Raw genomic sequence first — 24,301 nt, 5'->3', positions numbered from 1 at the left:
CCCGTCATCCAAACATCCGGCAAGTAACTCACCAAGCAACTAATCCTGCACAACGTCTACCCATCCATACGGATAGGTAGGCGGTCGAAACCAACGGGGTAAGCATTACATTAATCATAATCAATATAATTAACTTGACATAAATAAAGCAGTTCAATTCTCAATTAAATCATCATGAACATTTAACCTCCACATCCACATTCATATAACAAACTTAATCATTGTAAGTGTATAATAATTTAGCACACTCATCATCATCGTTTATCAATCAATACAACAATCAAGACTCATGCAATGAGATATGCCTAAACTCGACACATACATGCATGCGGTACCAAATCACCTCAAGGTCGTCACATTCGATGCAACAAAAACATCGTAATCACCTCAATTGGATATAAAATCCGCCACCATCGGTCATGAATGCATGAACATATGACTCAACTACAATGCATATGTTCACACAAACAATAATCACCTCACCATCACCAACATTAGTATATATGCAATCGACAACAAATAACCACCACTTGACATATATATACAATCACCAACACTTAGTATATATGCAATCAACAACAATTCACCATCATCTATACTGAGTCACCAACAACATCAACATATAGTTGTCACATATATACATTATCAATCATCTCCACATAAGTTATCTCAACTATCCATAAAGGATTCATAAAGCAATCGGCTCTTAAAACATTTTCAACAAAGTTCGTCTCTCAAAATCACAACATTAGAAATAATTGAGCTTTTAAGCCAAAACCAAGTAAACAAGTTCCAATGCATTAACTAAGCATACCTCTAGGCCACATATGAGTGCAGTAGAGGATACCTTGGTGTTTCACCGGCCAAACACGACGAAATCATAAAAATCACAAAGTTCGTCTCTTGGCATCGGTTTGCAAAACCAATTCATTTCCAAAACAAAACCAAGTTAGACCCAAGCTATGATACTCTTAGAAGCTTAATTATAAATTGATTGAATAAGGTTAGGTGTTTGGAATCCATTGGCATGCTTAAAAGTACACAAAAACACGAAAGATCAAGGTTTTGGGATTTGCGGACGATACGGTCGCGTCTTTAGGACATACGGTCGTGTCATCCCTTAAAGGAGAATCCGACATGGTCGTGTCATCTAGACACACGGTCGTGTCACCCCCTTACAGGAGACTTTGACACGGTCGTGTCACCTCACTCTTGATACAACAAAATGTATTTTTACGTTTTCGTGCATAAAATCTTATTTTCAAATCCGATTTCAGTTCCGTTTTCGCCAATGCATTCCTAACACTTAGACCATACAAACCACACTTAAAAACTTGATATTTCAACATTAAAACAACTTAATCAAACTCATCCCAAAATGACTTATTTTGAAAAAGCTCTTAAAATGACTTTTACTCAAAAACCCATTTTCTTCCCAAAATGATTTCTCTCCAAAACCAAGTGATGAAAACGAGAAAATCATACCATCCTAACCATTCTAACAATCGTCTTAACTCATTCAACATAATCAAAATCAACCTTCTTCATTATCAACCCATTTTTTATGAAAACCTCAAGAATAACACAAATTCATAACAACATCAAAGATTATGATTACCCAATGTTTCTAACATCAACAACAACACCTCACAACATCAACAACAACAACCAATCATGAATTCATCACAATTTATCAACAACAACATCTCATATCATCAATTTTTGGGCAAACCACAAAGCATACATATGTACATGATTTAAGCTTGCAATGTCATCATCAACAACTCAATTAACATTCAATTTACATACCCAAACATTGCATCACAACATAAGTACGAATTTACCAATTAATTCCACAATAATCAATTATTCAAATAAGCACTTAAGTAAAGAATTAGGGTAGAAGCTACAACTAAGTGATTATGATTAAAGACTAACCCCCTTACCTTAATTCTTCACAACCACCAACTAAGGCTTCACTTTAGCTCCAACCCTTGATTCTCTAGCCTCTTCTAGCCCTCTCTAGATCCTTCTCTTCAAAACCCTTTTTCTCCTCTTGTTCTTTCTCTCTCTACCTCTCTCTAATTGTGAAAATGAAATGAAAATGTTGGTAAAGCCCCAATTTCACTACCAACTAAAGATTATATAGGCTCTACTCAATTGGGCTTAACTCACAATGCCTTAATGGGCCTAACCCATTTCCATTCTAACCCAAAATGTTACTTACTCACTTAACGGTAAAATATAACACTAACGGTCACCTACCGGTAATTAAATAATTACTACCCTCTCTAGAACTTAGTAAAATATCAACTCTCACTAAGCACTAAAAATAACCTTTAGCAAAAATCACAAAATTACCCCTGCTCTCAAAATGACCAAAATGCCCCTAAGTTCGGAATGACTAAAATACCCTTCTAACACCGAATTCTACAATTCCCGACCAAAAATACACACGAGAGGCAAATAATCACATAAGAGCACATATAACACACATAAATAAATAATAAAATAAATCTAGCGAAAAATCGGGTGTTTACAACGGTGATGGTGAGATCCGAGATGGATATGACAACAACGATGGTGGGTGGGTGTGACTTGGAGGTTGGTGGTACGTGTAACGCCCTATTTCTATTAAAGCGATAAAACACACGAATAAAGCATACATTCAAGAAATACACGCTACGTCTCAACAAAATCCAAAACAACATGCATGCATAAAAATATCTCAACGATCGCGGCGGATACAAATCATACATCTCCAAAATATACATGCCATGATATCACAATTAATCAACATATAAATCCTCCAAATTCGACGATTGGGTCAATCTCAAGAATAAAATAATCCGACAAAATCATAAAGACACCGACAACCTAATCAGAGCCTAAACCTACGACTCCAAACGATAACGGAGATTAGCTCCCGCTATCCAAGCACTCGCCAAAAGCGAACTACTCTTGCACAACGTCTACCCATCCATACGGACTAGTAGGCGATCGGAACCACTTTGGAGGTTAGCTTTACATCAATCATAATCAATATAAACGAGTTTGACATAATGAATCAATCAAGTCTCAAATAATTCACAAGAGCAGTCAACTTTATTTTACACATACAACCATTCCAATTATATCAAGCATGTACTCATCAACCGCACTTACCACCAACAATCATCATTCACATGTCACAAATACGACATCATACCGATATGCAATGCACCTACTCGACACATATATGCATGTGGTACCATATCAACAACCATTAGATGCCAACGTAACATCTTAAGTAAGAGTACACCTCCTCTTACAACCAACTATGTAAAAGTACACCTCCTTTTACATTTCTCATATGACTCAATATGATTATGATGCATGGACATACAATAACGACCCAATAATGCAACTTACAACATAAATAACCACCAACGACAATGTAAAAGTACACCTCCAATTACATTGACCAATTCCACAACAATTGCATTATCAAGTATTCATGTCCACACATTCAACAAATCATAATTCAAGTCAAAGCCATCACCATGTTATCAACAATCACCAACATTAATTGCCACATATACATTAATCCACAACAACTACACAACATAGTCCAACAATTCCATACACTTTCTTATAAACCAAGCAAGTGGAAAATACAACACTTTATGTTAAACATCATATTCAACACCTAACAACCATTCACTTATCCTCATTTAATCATATAAAACTATTCATGAAAGATTTATAAAGAAATCGGCCTTTAAAACCATTTTCAACAAAGTCCGTCTATCGTTCCACGCTTTTAAAATAATTGAAGCAATTGAACCAAAACCAAGTAAAAAAAATCCAATTCCTCAACTAAGTATACCCCTAGGCCACATATAAGTGCAGTAGAGTATACATTTACTTTTCACTTAGGCTAAATACAACGAAATCATAAAATTTACCAAGTTTATCTCTTAATTACTTGATTTCAATGTCAAGCAACATAAGAACTCAATAGACCCTTTAAACAAAGTTATTTGTTTCATAAAAACACCCCTAGATAGTTAGGATAAAGCCCCTACACTTTGGAACAAGTTTGGAAACAATTGGATTAAAGAAAAATGCATTTTTAAGGTTTCTTGTACGACGGGATCGTGGCACGTGGGCCTCCCATCGTGGCATGATTTTTCCGAGTCAAAAACACTAAAATCTTGGTCAAAATTGTGGCACGTTGGTCCCGTATCGTGGCACGTTCATAGCTTGACGGAACAGCACCGCATTTTCAACCTTCACGTTTTCGCGCATAAAAATCAAACCGTTAATCCGTTTTCAATGCCATTTTTGCCTACACGTTCTGAAACTTAACCCTATCATAATCTACGAGAAAAATTCAAGTTTCAACCATCCCAAAATCATTTTACAAAACCTCACATAAACACTCATTTTTCAAACGGTTAACACTCGAATTTTCACACGAAAATCCCGTTTTCTCCCAAATGACTTGATTAACACAATCACAACATGAAAACGAAATTCTACCAAGTCCAATTCATCCAACAACATCAAAAGCTCGATCAACAACCTCATATTTCATAAGTTCATTTTGGTCCTTCACATGAACAACTTAGCACAAACTTCACCAATTCAAACAACAACTTCACAAAATGGAATACCCATAGTATAAATCAACAACAACAACATATTTAATTCAACAACAACTTCATTTAAACATGAATTCATCACATTCAACAACAACAACACTAATTCATACCCATTTGAGTGAAAGTCACTAAAATCTCATATAACCACAATTCAAGTATGTAAAATCAACAACAACAACATGTTTAGCAACAATTTCACATACCCAAACATAGCATCAAAATGGGCACACAAATTTCAATATAATTTCACAATAATCACTTATTTCAAATAAGCACTTTTGCATAAATTAGAGAAGAAGATACAACTAAAGATTATGATTGGAATCTAACCCCCTTACCTTAATTCTTCACAAACTCAAGCTAAGGCTTCACTTTAGCTCCAAACCTTGAATCCTCTACCTTCCTCTAGCTCCCTCTAGCTTTCCTCTTCAAACCCTTATCTTCCCTTGCTCTTTCTCTCTCTACCTCTTCTCAAAATGTGTAAAGTGATTATGGAACCCTATTTTCTCTAACACTAAAGTTTATATAGGCTCTACATAATTGGGCTCAACTCACAATGCCTTAATGAGCCTAACCCATTACTAATCTAATTCGAAATGTTTCTATCCACTTAACGGTAAAATACAATAATAATGGTCACTTACCGGTTATAAAATAATTCACTACAACTTCCTAGTACTTAGTAAAATAACAACTCTCACTAAGCACTAAAAATAATCCTCATCAAAAATACTAAATTACCCCTTACTCACAAAATGACCAAAATACCATCGAGTCCAAAATGATTAAAATACCCTTTTAACACCGAATTCTAAAATTCCCGACCAAAAATACACACAGAGGCAAGTAATCACATAAGAGCACATATAAACAAATAATAAAACAATTAAAAATAAATCTAGCGAAAAATCGGGTTGTTACAACTCTCCCCATTTAAAAAAATTTCCGCCCTCGAAAATTACCCGAAGAAAACAACTCCGGATACGAAACGTTCATCCTACTCTACGATTCCCAAGTGACACTCTCACCGGTCGGTCCAACCCAAATCACTTTCACCAAGACAATCTCCTTGCCACGCAAATGCTTTACTTCGCGATCCTCAATCCTACCGGCCAAGTCTCAACGGTCAAATTATCTCTTACTTCCAAATCATCCACTTGAATCACATGAGACGCATCGTACACATACTTCCGCAACCGAGACACATGAAACACATCATGAAGATCGATGCAGGGATGATAATCGAACTCAACCTCAACTTAGTTCCCAAAGCAGCTTGCAAACTCTCCCAAAACTTAGAAGTAAACCTCGGATCCTGATCCGACACAATACTAGAAGGAATACCATGCAATCTAACAATCTCGCTCAATGTAGATCTCGGCCAATTTTGCCGCAGACATATCGGTCTTGATAGGAACAAAATGTGCCGACTTCGTCAACCGATCAACAATCACCCAAATCGAATCAAAAACCTTAACGAGTCTTCGGCAATGCTCGACAAAATCCATAGAGATATTATCCCACTTCCACTCTGGCACAAACAACGGTTGCATCAAACTCGACGGTTTCGATGTTCAATCTTAGACTTCGACAAACCAAACAAGCATAAACAAAATTTGCAATCTCCTTCTTCATTCCAGGCCACCAAAACATCCTCTTCAAATCCCGATACATCTTAGTCGCTCCGGATGAATACTCGGACTACTTCGTGACCTTCTTCCAAAATCCGTCTCTTAAGCTCAAGAACATCTTTTACACAAACACGATCACGAAACATCAAAACACCGTTCTCACTCAACCCGAAGTCTCCACCCTTACCTTGGTTAACCAACACAACACGATCTACAAGTTCCAAATTTTCCTTCGACCATTCTTAATCTCTTCCAAAATATTACTCGTCACTTCAACATTCCTAACCTCACACTCTCCGGTGTCAATTCACTAACCAAATTCAAATCTCAAAACTGCTCAATCAACTCCAATTCCTTAACCATCAAAGCGGACATATGCAACGACTTCCTACTCAAAGCGTCGGCAACGACATTCACCTTTCCAAGATGATAACTCAACTAAAAATCGAAATCCTTAAGATACTCCAACCATCTTCTTTGCCTCATATTCAACTTCTTCGATCAAACAAGTACTTCAAACTCTTGTGGTCACTTTGAACACTTCAAACTTAGAACTATACTGAGATAATGCCTCCAAATCTTCAACACATACACAACGACCGCCAATTCCAAATCATGAGTCGGGTAATTCTTCTCATGCACTTTCAAATGCCTCGACGCATAAGCCACAACACGACGATTACGCATAAGCACACCACCAAGACCCATCTTAGAAGCATCACAATACACAACAAACGATTTCTTCGGATTCGGCAAAATCAACACCGGGGCTGAAGTCGGCCTCTCCTTCAACTCTTGGAAACTCTTCTCTCACTTAGCATCCCAAACATAAGCTTGTCCTTTCCGAGTCAATCGCGTCAATGGCAACGCCAACAGAGAATCCCTCAATGAACCTCCGATAATAACTGTTAAACCAAGAAAGCTTCTAACCTCAAAAACAGACTTCGACGATTCCCACTTTGCAACACTTGCATCAACCTTCGACGGATCCACCGCAATACCACCTTTCGAAATCACATGACCAAGGAAACTCACTTTTCAAAACGAAAACTCACATTTCGAAAACTTAGCAAAGAACTTCTTCTCCTTCAAGACTCCCAACACATTCCTCAAATGCTCGGCATGCTCTTCTTCGACTTTGAATACACCAAAATATCATCTATAAACACCACCACAAAACAGTCCACAAAAGGATGAAATATCCTATTCATATATTCCATGAAGACACTTGGCGCATTAGATACACCAAATGGCATCACGGAATACTCATAGTGTCCATACCTTGTTCGGAACGCAGTTTTGGATATATCTTCCGCCTTTACTCTAATGCGATGATATTCGATCTCAAATCAATCTTGTTGAACACTTCGCACCAACTAACCGATCCATCAAATCGTCAATCCTCGAAAGCGGATACCGATTCTTAATTGTCACCTTATTCAACTACCGATAATCCACACACAACCTCATGCTTCCATCCTTCTTCTTAACTAGCAACTCTGGAGCACACCACGGAGAAACACTCGGCCCGATAAACCGCTTCTCGAGCAACTCTTCCAGCTATTTTGCTTCCAATTCACCCAACTCGATGCGGGTATCCGATAAGGCGCAATCGAAATAGGACTCGTTCTAGGTACCAAATCAATTGCAAACTCAACTTCTCTCTCCGACGGTAATTCGGTAATGTCGTCGGGAAACACTTCGGAAACTCTTGCACTACCGGCAAATCACCAATTCCTTTACGGCTACTCTCCTTCAACGAAGCAAACATCGGGGTTTTCCCGCTAGGGGAAAAGGAATAAGCTTCGCAAGGAGGGCCCGCACGATGGTGCGGGAGTCCGATACTACCTTAGATAGGTCTTTATCGGTTATATATATGATTGTGCTCGTGAATACTCCACCGGGGCTTTACGTAAAATGAATCTAGATAATGTTGTTGTTGTTCAACGCTAACCTCTAACTTTATAAAGAATATGACTACGTATGATGGGATATGAATACGATTATGTTACGATGATAGATATGAGCAAGTTATGAAATTATACCGACGACGATCTTAGGTTTCCTATTCGTTCGGTTAGAATCGTGTCATGAATATGCTAAGTTTAGGCCTTGATGCGGTTATCGTATCTTGATATTGCGGTCTTAGGTTCGCTTGATCGCCATGACACGTAAGATGTAAGCTAAACCTATGATAATATGATGATCCTACGGCGGTTTTAGCATGCACTACCGTCTAGGCAGGTATGTCCACACACGTATAATCAACCGTCAAGTTGTAATGTAGACATGAGGTAACCGTAGGTTTTCCCCGATGTTACCCATAGCCTAGGATAGATAGAACTCACCGAGACATTATGTCTCATCGCTTTCCTTATTTGTTCGGGTTCACGGGTTTCTCGTGACAAAGGTAAAGAGAAAGCTTTGGATTGATCTTCCTTTCGTGAAATCAACTTGGTGTTTTATTAGTGATGCATATGTTATATTATAAGATGTGTTGTAATGAACTTTGTAATCAAGTTTCGTTCGGCTATCTTGTGTAAAATAATGTAACATAAGACTTTGGTTGTCTTTGTATACGAACTCTCGACTTGATGTCGTTTCGTATTGTATAATTAATGTATCCAATATCGGTTTTAACGCACTTATTGAATATTCTTGACACTTTCAATTTGGGCGTTACACAAAATCACTTTCTCACCCTTCTTCATGGTCTTAACGGTCTTTGAGAATGCAAGACAATAATGACCATGATAGAATGTGAACTCCACTAGATCGAGATTTTGCAACAAGCGTTCCATCATCAAGACGTGCTTTGTACTTAACTGCAATACCACGAGGAGTGTTACCAAGTGAGAGAATAACGGAAAAAATTGAATATGTTGGAAACATGTATACCTATAACATCATCGGGATCCTTGGTGTTTTCCCATTTTTCCTCCTTCTTGAGTATCTTCTTTAATAAACCTCCGTCCTTACATATATCATCGAATTGTGGAGGGGAATCGTAAACAAGATGAGGTGGGATGAGGAAAATAGGATTATGGTTTTGACTGTATTACGTGTATCCCATCGTTACCCCGCAAGGCATGTGAAACAAAGATTGCAAAATATTCTAAATTATTGTTGAAATAAAAAAAATTTACCAATTAAAATGTCGGAGTTGAATGCACAAACCACCTTGTACGGGTAGAGAAGTTCCCCTAGCTCTGCTGGAATTAGGCTTAGAGAGTGATTCCTTCTGCGGTCTCTCACGTTGTACGGGAACATGATTCAAAAATGAATCGGTAAATTCATAGCCGGGGGTGTAGTAGTTGTCGTGGTTGTCCAACAAGTTCGGGAATTGATTTGAACATCTTGTAAATAAATAATAAGAAAAATGCTATGTCTCGCGAGAGATATTTCACGAAACTATCACAAATTAGTTACAGTGCATTACATAGTCACATAATTCGTGTAATCAAGGGAGAATTGCGAATTGGTACGTGAGTACCGAATTCGGGTACTTCGGCGTATTGGTACACACAAACCAAATGAACCAAGAGTACCAAAGCATGGTTACCGTGATTGGTTGAAAAAAGGTTTAGACTACAAAATAAATATAAAATGAATCACCATGAGTTGAGGACCGAGTGAGAAGAACAGGAACAAAGAGTGGAGAGTGAGAAACTTGGTAGAAGAAATTAGGTACGGAACAATGGTGGCGTGTTGTTGTTTGAGGAGCATATGAGGAAGATGATAAAATTTGGGTTATTGTGGAAATTGGACTTTTCTCTTGTTGGACCATTTTTTTATATTGGACTTTGCCGCATTTGGCCAAAAGAATTTTGAATTGCTAACTCTGAGAAAATAATAATATAAGTGTATGACCTAATGATTTATTTAAGAAGTAAACTCTTTTTCTTTTTTAACTAAACTACTTTTTTTTAGAAAATCTATAAATATATGTTTTGTAATTAAAAGTTTTAGTAAAAAAAATACTTTTTTTTATAGCTCACTATATTTATTTAGGTATTATTAGTACTACGAACCGGAGCGTACCGAAGGTTTATACCCCTATACGTACCAAATTCTTCTCTGTCGCGTACCGCGTACCGGAACGAACCGCGAATTATGTGACTATGGTGCATTATCTCACATAAAAACACATATCCAGTTGCACCTTGTTTTCCGGGTCAGCAATACAAAAGTCAATTTACTCAACATACCATCTCTCCAACTCTACCAATTCACCCCGTGGCTTTAGGGAAGCAACACATTTCATTGGCCAGATATTTCTCGCTATGAATAGCATAGCTCAAATAATAATCAAATTGATTAACAATAACAATTCAATACAAGTATCAATCAAATGTGGTGGTGTCACAGTTGGAATGATGTGCCATATCGAATGATGAGATGTCATCACAAAAGTTTGGGGAGCTGATTTGATAAATTATAACAGAAACAGAGATTGGTTGTCAACGATACTTGCTCCATATATCTAAGTTTATTAGTGTGATTTGAGTTTGAATTCATCAACAGTCGGTAATTAGTCCATTCATAATTGTAACTACCGACAAATCACCACTACTCTCGTACTATTTCAACTACTTTTCTGATTGTTTCCAATTGTCTCGTATTAGAAGTTGTGATTATTTTCTCTTCTCTAATCGTAAATACAAGCATTTGTTAGTTAAAGCACCAACTTAATATCAGGTAATGAACTGGCAATATAAAGTTAGCAGGTATATTAAAAGAAATTGGATTCATCTTGTCATTACAACAGTTGGATATGTCCTTGTTTTGAGATGGATAAAACTTAGGAAGTCTAGTAAATTTTGAGATATTTACTTCCCACCTTTTTCATCAGGATACAAATAGGAATTTGAAATGGAGCTTCAAGTCTCCTCTTTCCAGATAATGATCAACAGCATGTACAGACAAATTGAGCAGAGATTGCAGTGAAGATTCTTTCAATGAAATCTGGACAAGGATCGTGGATTCGTGGGTGTTCTAAAATGAAGTCCAATTGATTGCAATCTTCAGCATGGAAATCTTGTAAAACTCATTGGTCGTTGTATTTGTAATGATAAAGTCTTCAGTCCAGTATGCTCATTGTTAAGTGGAATTTGTCAGATAAATCCATAAATAAACTATTGCAGTGGAGCAAACCTTTGCATGTCATAATTGTGAAGCCAGACATCTTTAGCTTCGCTGTTTTTGTTTCGGCGATGATCAGTAGGAAGAAAAAAGAATTTTCTGACCCACAGCATAATCTTAACATTCTTGAACATGTAAACCTAAACTGCAACTTCTTTTTACAATTAACAAATTCTCTTCTTAGTAGCACTCCTAAGTTTTGGTTTAGTATCTCTACCCCAGCTAGTTTGAACTGCAAGCTGAAACCGTATGAATCTAATTATCTATTTTGCCTATGATTTAACTTTTGTATCAATCTAAGAACGATTGTTTTTGGAGAAATGAGTCGGCACTCCAAGATGTCTAAAGTTTTACACGTAAACGTAGAATTCATATCTCCCGTCAATCTTAAAAAATTCTTTCGGATCAAGGAGTAGGCACTCCATATAAATTTCTAATTCATATTTATGTTTCTGAGACATGGAAACTGTGGAGTGAGGATAAACAGGAGTTGCTAAAATGACGACAGGGATCACCAAATGGAATATTCATTTTGGTGTTACACCTTAACTGTACTTCTGTATAGATGTGAGTTATAAATATTTGTCACCAAGCAAAAAAATATGTGAAAATAGTTCAATATATCTGAATAGAAAATTAAATATTATATGATCAATTTTGTAAAGATAAGCAACTGTAATAGTTCGTTTGGTTATTTGATATTTAGTACTTTAGTTTTCATTCAACTTCCTCAAAGTATTTTATGGATCTTTGTAGAGTATTTTTATTTTGTCCTCGTGACCTTAGCTCAGTTGGTATGGACGGTGCATAATATATGCAAGGTCGGGGTTCAAACCACGGCCACCACAAAAAAAAAAAAAAAAAGTATTTCTATTTAAGCTAATAGGGATCTTTGTATACTATTTTTATTTCCTCAAAGCCTTTCTTTTGATTTTTCTCAAAACCTTCCTTCCTATAGTCAAATAGAAACTTGCATTTTGTCTAAATTATACATGATCAAGTAAGTAACCGAAAAACCAGAAAATGGTATTCACAATTTCACATGTCCTCTCTTCAAATGTCATATCTACATCACATATTGGTAGAAATATCTTTTAATTACATTATCAAGTAAACACATTCATTGGTTTGATTTTTGGTATTCTATCTTGCCACAAATGTAGTTATTGACATCTGATTTGAGGATAAGGAAATTGCATCAGGTAAACCCCTTCCGGTGTAAAATCCAGGCATCTTCGGCTGAGGCAATAATTTCTCACCGTTCAGCATAAGAATGACAGAAGACATGTCTGGTCTATCGGCTGGTTTTTGTTGTACACACAACAAACCCACGTGTATGCATCTAAAGACTTCAGAAGAATTACTTAAATCAACTAAGTGTTTATGTAGCAGTTCGAGTGATCGGTTTTCAGTCCAGAGTCTCCATGCCTAAAACAACAGAAAAGAAAAGTAGTCATTTTGAATCTTATCTAATATGAGACCGTTCAACTAGTTTTAAAATAGATGATCACTGCGCTTACATGTCCAAGAAGGTTGAGGGAGTGTTCTGGGTCAGAAAACCCCTTATTCTTTTTCCCGCTTATTATCTCTAGTACTAATACACCAAAACTAAAGACATCTGATTTTATAGAGTAATGGCCATGCACAGCATACTCCGGAGGCATGTAACCACTGCAAATATTGTATGAAGAGTAAGTAGACAAAAGGACGGAAAAAAAAACTCACAAAATGTTCACTAAGCACAGATAGAAGGTACTTACTATGTTCCGACCATTTTCTTAGTTTTGGCTTCAATTTGATCAACTCCAAATATTCGAGCCAGACCAAAGTCTGAGATTTTTGGATTCATATCGGAATCTAGTAGGATATTGCTAGTTTTCAAATCTCTGTGAATAATTCTCAATCTTGAGTCATGGTGAAGGTAGAGAAGACCTCTAGCAATGCCACCAATAATGTAGGAACGTTGAGACCAGCCCAAGAGCTTGGTTCTTGTTTCATCTGATTAATTTCACTTATATGTTTAGCACACCCCTTAATGTGGTTAATTAGATAAAGATTGTTAGAGTTTTAAGTTAAACGCCAAAGACACTAACCAAAGATGAAATAGTCCAAGCTCCTGTTAGGCATGTATTCATAGATCAACATTTTTTCCTCTCCTTCGATACAGCAACCAAGAAGCTTCACAAGATTACGATGTTGAAGTTTTGAAATCATAAAAACTTCGTTCTTAAACTCATCCAGTCCTTGATCGGATAACTTTGAGTTTCGTTTAATGGCAACCTCTTTTCCATCTGTCAGTGTACCCTGAAAAACCATCATTTGGAATATGGGTTTATAAGTTTTTATAAAAATTTGAGTACCTTGAGAAAATAAACATCTTCATTGTATATGGTTATGTTACCTTATAAACGGGTCCAAATCCACCTTCCCCAATTTTGTTTCCACTAGAAAACTTATCAGTGGCTTTAACAATGATTGACAAATTAAATATTGGTAGATCCATGTCTTCCTGTATCAATCTAAATTGTTCTTTCTGCAATGGAAATGGTGCAAGATGATATACTCTCGCTGCCACTGAAAAGTATAAGATAACTATCAAAAAACTAAATAATATCACAAGCACATCACATTTTCTTTAATGTTTAATAATATGTACCAAAATTTGAAATTAATTTTGATATAGATATTGTACATTTTAGAATTATTATACATGTCACTAAAATAGATGATTGCTTACTATGATATATCCATTAAGGAAGTTACCTCGCTTTCTAAGTATTATTAAGAAAACACTTATAATCAATCCAAATGAAATTGCGCCCACACTGATTCCTATCTTCTTCTTGTTTTGATGGCCATTAACAGCAGCCGGTTCTGAAAGACGCAAAGCATGATTAATCATCAAATACTTGTACAACTATTCAACTGAAACTTACACGAAGATATGGCTCGTAAGAGTGTTCAACGTAGCTCTTCATACGAGATTAAAAAGGGAAAAATAAGTTTTAAAACAAAGGTTGTGTAAGAGTTAACATTAACAAGCATGCTTGCATGACTAATAACATTAGCATTGTAAGAATAGCTATCGAACTTTGCTTCAAAACTGTCATACCTCATTCTTCCTACTTGTTAGAATAAAGAAAAATAGTTATACTAATATGGGAAAGGAAAGGCATATGAAGTAACAAAAAATATATAAATACAAAATGTTTTACCGATTTCATTTAGTACCGAAGAAGGGACTCTGATATAAAATTCTTGTCCCCATTGAGAGAATTTCCTCATGTCAACTAGATCACCAAACCAAAGCAAACAGCCACTTCCTCCATGTCGGACATCCAAATTTCCATAAGCTGTACACGAACAATTTTTAAGACATGACTTCTGACATTCGGCAAGGTTCATGGTCTTGTTATACCACGATGAAGAAGTGTCTGGCAATTTCATTTCTCGATACTTCAAGAAATCACTTAAACCATTGTCTCCACAAATAGATTCTATCCTTTCAACACAGACACAGCCGCTAGACCAATATGACATATTCCATTGTTCAGGAAACCTAGGAACATAACCTTTGAGGCATTCACATCTAGGGATATTACCCTCCATATTGCATACAGAATTAGCACCACACATAGCGTAATTATCACACGAATCCTCTCCGCCCGTGTAGATAACTATTCTATTGCTTTTTACTTGTCCAAGCTAAGGCCTGTAATTTCCCTGAAGTCGACACCGAATAAATGGAGACAACAGAGCTATCAAGAACTTCATATTGATGATAAACTTCTTTATCATTGAAGACAAACTTATATCTTTGTTTCTGCTTCAATTGTTGAGTTGGATATCCTGTAAAACCAAGACCATTCCAGGAGCCCATTCTAAATTTATTGACAGATCCCTTCATAATAACTAGTTGGGGAAATCCCCTCTTGTCAATTTTTACCGAATACTCTCCCTTTGCTGGATCATCTGCACTTTTCCAAGATGTCACAAACCGGTTAAGACCTGTTACTAAGTTCCATCCAAGTTTCATTCCTGGCAATAATGTATCACAAGGATAATCAAAACTCTGCCACAAAATATCATCTTTCCCCATTTTCAACACAAGGTTTCCCGTGTCCAACAGCTGCGCAGTTATTAATGAATTATTCACTGCCTTGTTTGACATGTTAGACGACCAAATAGTCTCGTTTGCACCATTGAGAATCACAAGAACTCCATTTGCATTGAGTTTCAAGATTCCTGAATTTTTCTGCAGAGGTGTTTCTCTATTGGCCACCCAAACGACGGTTAAAGGTGATAAATTTCTATACCACATACCTAAATATCGCCCTCTTGAATTTCCAAGAGGACGGAAGAAACCGACTTCAAAAGTTCCATTAGCAGAAACTAAAGTCTGCCCATCTCGGATAGATTGATTCACAGCTAAAGTGTCTAATGAAGTGCTTGTTCTTGTACAAGAGAATAAAAAGCACAAAAGGAGGAACGTTATGATGTTATCAATCATTTAATTTTCTTCTCTAACAACAACTGTGGTACTTTTCTATGTAGATAAATGTTTTGGTATGGATGAGTTTTTGGTTATAGAGGGTAGGGTAAGGGATGATCCTAGAATAGAATTGAATTTGGGGTACAAAGCTATTTAACGATGTTATGTGTTTGTTTCTAGTCTTTCAGACTTTCTGTGTTTGTTTCATGGTAAAACCCATTAAAAGTTGCTTATAGTCTTTAAAGACTTTATTGATCTGACCAAAACATTTGTCGATGTACTTCTTCAACATAACACTGATTAATTTATTTCAAGTTATGAACACTGATTAATTTATTTCAAGTTATGACTAGACTACATTTTTGAACAATATGACTAGACTACATTAATTTTGTGTCCCCACTCTCATATTATTATATTCGCTATTAATTATGGGAAATATTAACTGGCATTAAAGGGGCACTTGTTAAGGATAAAAAAAATTATATGGTAGTTATTGTATTAAAAATTGTATAATTAATTTATAAAAAATTAAAAAAATCTTTTTTAATAATAATTTCATTTTTGGTATCCTTAACCGGTATCCTAGTATACGAGTTTAACATCACCCAAAAATTATCATGTTCCGGTCCTTTATTTCTTTAAGGGATCAAAATTATAGAACCGGCACTTCCTCAACCACTTAAACAAAATATTAATATTCAATGGAAAATGCTAACAAGTGCCTTAAGGGCATTGTTTAAGCATCTAAAATAGCAATTTTTGCATTAAAAATTGTACGGTTATGACTTTAAAAAGTGTTTGACTTGTATTTTCAAGACATAGTTTCTTTTTGGGTTCCTTAAACAATGCCCTTAGGGCACTTGTTAGCGAGACCCATATTTAATATAGTAGATTATACCAGTATAATCGGAGAGTCAACAGCGTACTGGATTGAAATGCAAGTAATAAAGCTCATTTTGTCCTGAGTGGTAGCGAACAACAAAAAATAAAATATGCGTCGGTAATTGACTATCACTTTTTGTAGCCGCCAAACATGGACGGTAAGCAATATTTGACCATTGATTCACACCATCAACGGCCGTTCTTTGCTTCTTTTTTTCTTTTTCTTTTTTCTTTCTTTCTAACTTAGGGTATTTTTCCCTTTAAAATCCAACAAAACAAAACAAATCCGGTAAAAACAGATGTAACCAAACAAAGACTAGATAAATATTGTCCCACCTCAGTCCGCATCATTGCAGTTCTAAAACTTGGCGTAAAATCGAATTAAGCCTTGGGCAGCAGTACCGTTAAAACTCTTATGAAAGTTTGTTGTCCATTTGGTCACAAGTTTGAGGGATTAGTCTCCACAAATGCGCCGGATACCCGACTTAAACAAAAAAACTTGGGTAAAATGGTTGAGAATATAGTTAGTTATAAATTAATGTTAGTTGGGGTACTAATTTTATGATCCTATAATCACTCATAACTCCACGGCCCGGTCACTCAAGTCGCAAGTCATTTGGGTGGCTCTAAGATACAAATCATCGACCCAAACTCCCTAGAAGTATCCTCATTAGACTCTGCGCTAATGGCCTGTTAGACGATTCAGAACAAGTTTTGTGGTCTACCACCCTCGCATCACCCTCCTGTAATCTCTTTAAAGTACATTCCACCCATAACATCATCGCAATTGTCCACCTTGACCACCTCACCACTCTACATACCTTCTTTAGTTTTTCCCCATGTAAGACAACCCCTTTGTGTCCATTATCTTCACATTTAACCTAGCCATCATTTAATTCTTTAACAAGTGCATGAACAGTGACATCATCAGACAAACCTTACGCATCATCCGATTCCGTGCTAGAAGCATCATACTCAGAACCTTCACCTTGTAGAAAAACATCAATTGGAACACCGACACCGATCATAATTTGAGAAAATAATGTAATTGTAATAATATGTGTCGGTGTCGTGTCAATGTTGAACAACGAAGCGTGTCTCGGACACCTAATCCGAGAAGTACTCGTGCTTTGTAGGTAAGGATGTAGTCATAAAATATTCAATTGTAATTAATTGGTTCGATATTTTCTATGTACACCATGAGCCATTTTTGTTTTCACCTAGAATGGAAGTATATAGAGTAATGACAAGCATAGACTGATGAGGTATTGAGCGCGGTAATTTGATCGAAAGATCAAAAACATGAAATCATAAAATAGATTTTTGCATCTTTTTTTTTTTTAGGGAAGATTTTTGCATATCTGTCAAACAAATTTGGACAAGAGCATTGGTATATCTAGCAAACAAATTCATCATAAAGTTATCACGAATTAAGGAGAAGTGTTGAATCTATATGTTTTTGCGGAATACAAGGTTAAATGAGATCGGAGATGATATTTCTCCCGAAAAATCTTGTCCCGAATGCATCGCGAATTAAAAATTAGCCAGCTAGCACATGTAGAAATACAACTTCCCACCCGTGCTTTCTGGTAAATACGTGATTTGATTGGCCAACTGCAAAATCGCGATGCTTTCGTGATAGAATATGTCGCTGTATTTAGCATCACTCGAGATCTGAAATTTGCTGTTACACTTGTGCTCTCTATCGTTATGTTATCATGAAGAACGTTTTTGGGATAAATAGCATTTTCCATTTGGACGATCTTTGCAAACCTGTGCTCTCTATCTTATTTTTACAGTCATTTAATTTCATTAAAAAAAATCCCCATTAAAGAATAGTAAATGAAATCTAACATAAACATTACTATATATATATATATGTGTGTGTGAGTGTGTGTTAAAATTGCAATAGATTAGATTGTCGTTAATAACCGGAAATCTTCTCATAGATTCTTCAGATCAGGAATTATTTGTCTAATTTAAACAAGCAATAATCAATTATATAATCAAAGAGTAGATAATTTGTCAGCAAAAGAAAATGACATCAATCTGATAAATGAGACACTGGCCTTTGGCCATTATATATAGAGGTTCAAGTGGAAGCTACAAAATATTCACAAGTTCACTCTTTCTAAATTACATATAACATTAAGTTTAGAAGCTATATTAGAATACAGTTTTATTGATATGAACCTTCATATTTTATCTTGCCTCAAAATATGTAAGTGACATCTGATTTGAGGATGGCGATGTGGCTTCACTTGAAACATTTCCAGTATAACAACCCAACATGTATGCATCTTATGACTCCAGAAGAAATGCACATCTCAAATAAATGTGTATCTAGTAGTTCCAGTGGCATGTTTTCAATCCAGAGTCTCCAAGCCTTAAGCAATGAAATTTGAAGTAGTTACAATCTTTGAATCTATCAAGATATGACTCAATCCAAATAAGTAAAATTATAACAATTATACTTAGATGTCCAAGAGGATTGAGAGAATGTTCCGGTTCAAAAAAACCCTTAATCTTATTTCCACTAATTATCTCCAATATTATTACGCCAAAACTGAACACATCAGATTTCATGGAGTAACGACCATGCACTGCATACGCTGGAAGCATGTACCCACTGAAAGTATTGTTTGAAGAGTAATAAGAAAAAAATAAACACAAATAAACATAATCTAGTTACTAAGTACAAAAAGAAGGTTAACTTGCTATGTCCCGACCATTTTTTTGGTTTTCGCTTCAACTTCATCTCCCCCAAATGTCCGAGCTAAGCCAAAGTCTGAGATTTTTGGGTTCATATGAGCATCTAATAGGATATTGCTAGTTTTCAAATCTCTATGTATAATTCTGAGTCTAGAGTCTTGGTGAAGATAAAGAAGTCCTCTAGCAATGCCAGCAATAATGTTGGAACGGTGAGTCCAGGCCAGGAGTTTGCTTCTGGTTTCATCTAGTAAATTCAACAAAACCGTTTAGCATACAATTTGCTTTATTAACCTATAGGCTTTTGTAATAATTATAAAAAGGCACGAACCAAAGATGAAGTAGTCTAAGCTCTTGTTGGGCATGTATTCATATATCAACAACATTTCCTCTCTATGAATGCAGCAACCAAGAAGCTTCACAAGACTACGGTGTTGAAGTTTTGCAATCAACACAATTTCATTTATAAACTCCTCCAATCCTTGATCTGACACATTCGAGTGCAGTTTTATGGCTACCTCCTTTCCATCCATGAGTGTACCCTGAAAACAGTAATTTAGAATATAAAATTAAGTCAATAAAAGTAATGATCTTCATTTGAATATGACTGTATTACCTTATAGACTGGTCCAAATCCACCTTCTCCAAGTTTATTTATACAAGAAAAATTGTTAGTGACTTTAACAAGGATTGAAAAATAAATTATTGGCAGATCCATGTCTTCCTTTCTCAATCTAGAATACACTTGATGTTTTCGAAATGGTGCAAGACGAAATAATCTCGGTGCCACTGAAATGTTCAACATGACAACATCAAGAAATTAATAACTAAACAAGTGTCCTTATTTTGTTTCTTTCCCTACTTTTGGGGTAGTATATATATGCTGAAGTTTCTACTTTGGAATGTATACACCAGAATTTTCAAAAAATTTCAATTTGGTTAAATGTTACTATATAATTCAAAATTTACCTCTCCTTATAAAGATTATCATGCAGGCAGATGCGAAAAATCCGACAAAAATCAGGCCAACCGCATCAGCCGCTTTTTTGTGTTTCCACGAGCAACATCACTAAGGTAATCTGAAAGTTGCGAAGCATGATCAATCTTCAAATAAATGTACAACTAGTCAATTTAATCTCACAAAAGTATATGACCAGTGTTTAGACAGTAGTTACAGTTGGCACTTTTAATGTTAAAGACAAAGGGAGGTAAGTTTGAAAATAAAAGCAGTGTAATTATCACAATTAACAAGAATCATTATAACTTCGTTTGAAGTCGCTGCTGCAGTGCCAAAGTATTCTTTTCAGGAGTTCTCACCGTCATACCCTCTCCACCCGCTTCTTCGAATAATAATAGACTTTTCGGGAGTTAACTCAACAGAAAGGAAAGATAAATAAAGACAGAAAAAATAGACTGATTAATAAAATGTATACCAAGTTCTTGTCCTCATTGGGAGAATACTCTCATGTCAACCAAATTACCAAACCAAAAAACACAGCCACTTCCTCCACTTTGGATATCTAGATTTGTGTATATAATTCTTTTTTTTTTTACACACTTTTTGACATTCCACAAGGTTCATAGTCTTGTTATACCATGATGAAGACGTATCTGGCAATTTCATTTCTCCGTTCCACAACTTAATTCAACTTTTTTAATACAGCCACTAGACCAATATGATATATTCCATTGTTCAGGAAATGTAGGAACATAACCTTTCATGCATTCACATTTAGGCACATTACCGTCCATATTGCATATAGAATTAGCACCACACATTGCATAATTATCACATTAATCTTCCGCTCCGGTGTAGATAACTATCCTAGAGCTTGAGTGACTTGTCCAATATAAAGCCTGCAAATTTCCAGAAATAGATAGTCTATATACACAAATCATAGAATCTATCGATGACTTCATATCGATGATACACTTCTTTGTCAGTTAAGACAAATTCATTTATTATCTTTTGTTTAAATGGTTGTGTTGGATATCCAGTAAGAGAACGGCCATTCCATGATCCAATTCTCAACTTTATGGCCGATCCCATCTTAATAACTGCTTGCGGATATCCTCTAAGGTCAATATTATTCTCCCTTGGCTGGATCATCCGTACATTTCCACGATGATTGCATCCTATTTCGACCAGTTACTAAGTTCCATCCAATCTTCATTCCCAGCATAAATGTATGACATGGATAATCAAAACTCTGCCACAAAATATTTTCCTCATTTCTAGTATCCTGTCCCATTTTCAACACAAGATTTCCTGTGTCCAAAAAGTTGTGCCATTATTGAACCATTGACGACTTTGTTGGATATGTTAGACAACCAAACAATGATGTTTGTAGAATTGAGAATAACAAGAACACCATTTTCATTGAATTTTAAGACTCACTGAGTTATTGCGCACTGGTGCTTCCCTATTAGCCACCCATACGGCTGTTAAAGGTGTTAAATTCTTGTACCACATACCCAAATACCGAACTTCTGAAGAAACCCATTTCAAAAGTTCCATTTGCCGAAACTAATGTCTAGCCGTCTCGGATAGATTGATTGACGGCTAAACTATCAAGTGAAGTGCATGCTCTCATGTTCGTAGATCATAAAGAACAAGCAGAATAACACTTTGATGGTATCATTCATTTTTTATATTTTAATTTCTAGGTAACTTTTTCTGTAATGTATAAAGTGCGAGAGAATGGACCTATTGAGATTCAAACTATTGAATCATGTATTTATTGCTGTTCCTAAATGGAAATGAAATAAACACAACTTGCTATGAAAGAAACTTATCATAAGTCAGCGCCGGACTTTCTCAATCTCAACCAAGGAAATATTAGTTGCAATAAAGAGAGGGAGAGAAAACGTTGAGATGAGTTGTAAAATGACTTTAAAAGACATGTATTAATTACTTTTGATGGATAAAAAAATGGTTTTCTTTGTCCAAAACAAAAAGACACACATTCTAATTTTTTAGTTGTATGTGTGTGTATGATGCTCTTTAACCATTGCAGTAAAATTATTATCATGTGAGGGAATGTGTGTTTGTAGTAGTCCTACGAAAATGAACTTCTTTGTATGTACTCCCTCCGGTCACATTTATAACTACAAAAAATCAAGAGAATTGTGGCGGTCAAAAAATGAATGTTACGGCGGTTTTAACCGCCGCAATCAACCAAAGTGGCGGTTAGAAAAACTGCCGTAATTTTTCCTCTGCCACAAAGTGTAAGCTGGCGAGTTCCAAGTTAACCGCCATGAAAGCGCCGTTATATTCCTAGTTTAAAGTGGCGGTTTTTGTTTTTCAAATAATGGCATTTTGAACCGCCACTATATCCACCAATTTGACAAAAAAAAAATAGTGAATCATGGCAGGCAAAACCGCCACTATTTCCACCATTTAAATTAAAAAAAGTAGTGAATTATGACATTTATAACCGCCACAACTTGCACAATTACAAAAAAAAAAAAAAAAAAATAGTACAGCTTTACAAAAGTAAAAAATCCTATACCAATAAAGAATTATAAGAAACTCTTTAATTGCCAAACAATTTAACGTTGATTTCATAACACTAACAATAACATTAACTTTACCGAGCAAAATTAAGCCAAATAAGGTTGTAAATAAAGATGGATTTCATCCATTGTTGTGTCAACTTCACACAAAGTGTTTCACTAGTCTTCCTCCTCCTCATAACCTTGACCATCTACCAACTTTGAGTTGCTTTTAAATTGTTCATCACTTGATCTCTGCAAATAAATAACAAACATGTATTTTACATTGCGGTAGCAACTGAAACATTTAGCACCTCAAGAAACCATTTAATTAATAGTCATACACTACAATAGGATCATGAATACTATAGGCAAAGTAACGTGTGAATTGAACAATGTGATAGACTACTAAATTAGTTTAAAAAACCACAGCTGGTGTTTTGTAACTTAATATTTTAGAAAAAGCTCACAATTACGGGTAGAATATTTAGTTAAGTTAATCCTATATTTCTATGAATCAAATCACACAAAGGAGGAATATCACCAATTAATGGAACCTAACCATCAACACATCAGTCCATTCACTATTCTCAAAAGTAGCATAATCAAATACTCAAGGTGTCTTGACTCTTAGTTTAGGAGATTATAAAGGGTTTGCTTAGGGGAATTTCAAGTTGCACAAAATACCTCAAAGGCCAAATCCAAAGAAACAAGAAGACCTTTATGTTTGGCTTAAATAATGTACGCTTGAATTTCAAGTTTCGTGCACACCAGCAATTCGTCTCCTTGTAGTTGCATCACTTCCAACTGAAAAACAAAACACACGATTGAAACCATTAGCCTCCAAAAGCATAAACTTAAATCTAGAAATAATAGTACATGTCTTGTTCAAGAATCAATACGGCAACATCGGGAAGATTCGGTGTTAAAGCAACCAAATTACAAAGCTTCATAAATATCGAGAAGCTACTAACCTCCCCTGCATAATGATAAACAATGAAACGAGTAGTGTTACATCAATTGTCCCGATCCAAAAGAGAGAATAGTCGTAGAGGCTTCGCAAATTTACACAAACACATAATGAGTAAACTAAGCCAAAATAAGTAATGTGAGCTCCAATTAACCAAACCCACGATTTTATCTAGCTATCCAAACAATTACAGCCTAGATAAACTTACGAATGCAATTAAGGACCCCATTTAGTGCCACACAATTTAGTCCCGAGTGCTTCAAGTCCCTTCTTCAATATTGCAAACAAAAATACAAGGTGAATCAAACAAAACAACTAACAACCGTAGTCA

General features: G+C 35.8%; 1 protein-coding gene and 2 pseudogenes across 2 annotated transcripts; all 3 read right to left on the bottom strand.

Annotated features, from left to right (window-relative positions):
- Window positions 1–12,420: 12,420 nt before the first annotated feature.
- On the bottom strand, window positions 12,421–15,055 carry LOC146899423 (G-type lectin S-receptor-like serine/threonine-protein kinase SD1-1). The gene is made up of 7 exons (XM_085734447.1): window positions 14,635–15,055; window positions 14,183–14,293; window positions 13,821–13,993; window positions 13,513–13,723; window positions 13,180–13,417; window positions 12,940–13,090; window positions 12,421–12,847 (listed from the first exon to the last, which is right to left on the bottom strand). The coding sequence occupies exons 1-7, from the start codon at window positions 15,053–15,055 to the stop codon at window positions 12,563–12,565; spliced, it is 1,590 nt and encodes a 529-aa protein (XP_085590573.1). The 3' UTR covers window positions 12,421–12,562.
- Window positions 15,056–15,101: 46 nt separating this feature from the next.
- LOC146899422 (G-type lectin S-receptor-like serine/threonine-protein kinase At4g27290 pseudogene) lies at window positions 15,102–15,929 on the bottom strand (annotated as a pseudogene). Its single transcript, XR_015022292.1, has one exon. The product of XR_015022292.1 is annotated as a G-type lectin S-receptor-like serine/threonine-protein kinase At4g27290 pseudogene (transcript).
- A 3,124-nt stretch (window positions 15,930–19,053) lies between these two features.
- On the bottom strand, window positions 19,054–22,099 carry LOC146899421 (G-type lectin S-receptor-like serine/threonine-protein kinase At4g27290; annotated as a pseudogene).
- Window positions 22,100–24,301: the final 2,202 nt, after the last annotated feature.

The sequence above is a fragment of the Medicago sativa genome, chromosome 8 (assembly GCF_051527215.1).
Source record: "Medicago sativa cultivar Bolivia chromosome 8, Bolivia_mono, whole genome shotgun sequence".
Classification (NCBI taxonomy): Eukaryota; Viridiplantae; Streptophyta; class Magnoliopsida; order Fabales; family Fabaceae; genus Medicago; species Medicago sativa.
The sequence above is the reverse complement of the archived record's forward strand: the minus strand, read 5'-3'. Positions and strand labels throughout refer to the sequence as shown.

What these genes read in the sequence shown, in the direction of transcription:
- LOC146899423 (XM_085734447.1), bottom strand. Translation starts at nt 15,055, where the DNA reads ATGTGTGGTGCTAATTCTGTATGCAATATGGAGGGTAATATCCCTAGA. An exon ending in AATAATACTTAGAAAGCGAG is followed by an intron (nt 13,994 to 14,182) that starts GTAACTTCCTTA and finishes TATACTTTTCAG; the next exon opens with TGGCAGCGAGAGTATATCAT. An exon ending in CCCTCAACCTTCTTGGACAT is followed by an intron (nt 12,848 to 12,939) that starts GTAAGCGCAGTG and finishes CTGTTGTTTTAG; the next exon opens with GCATGGAGACTCTGGACTGA.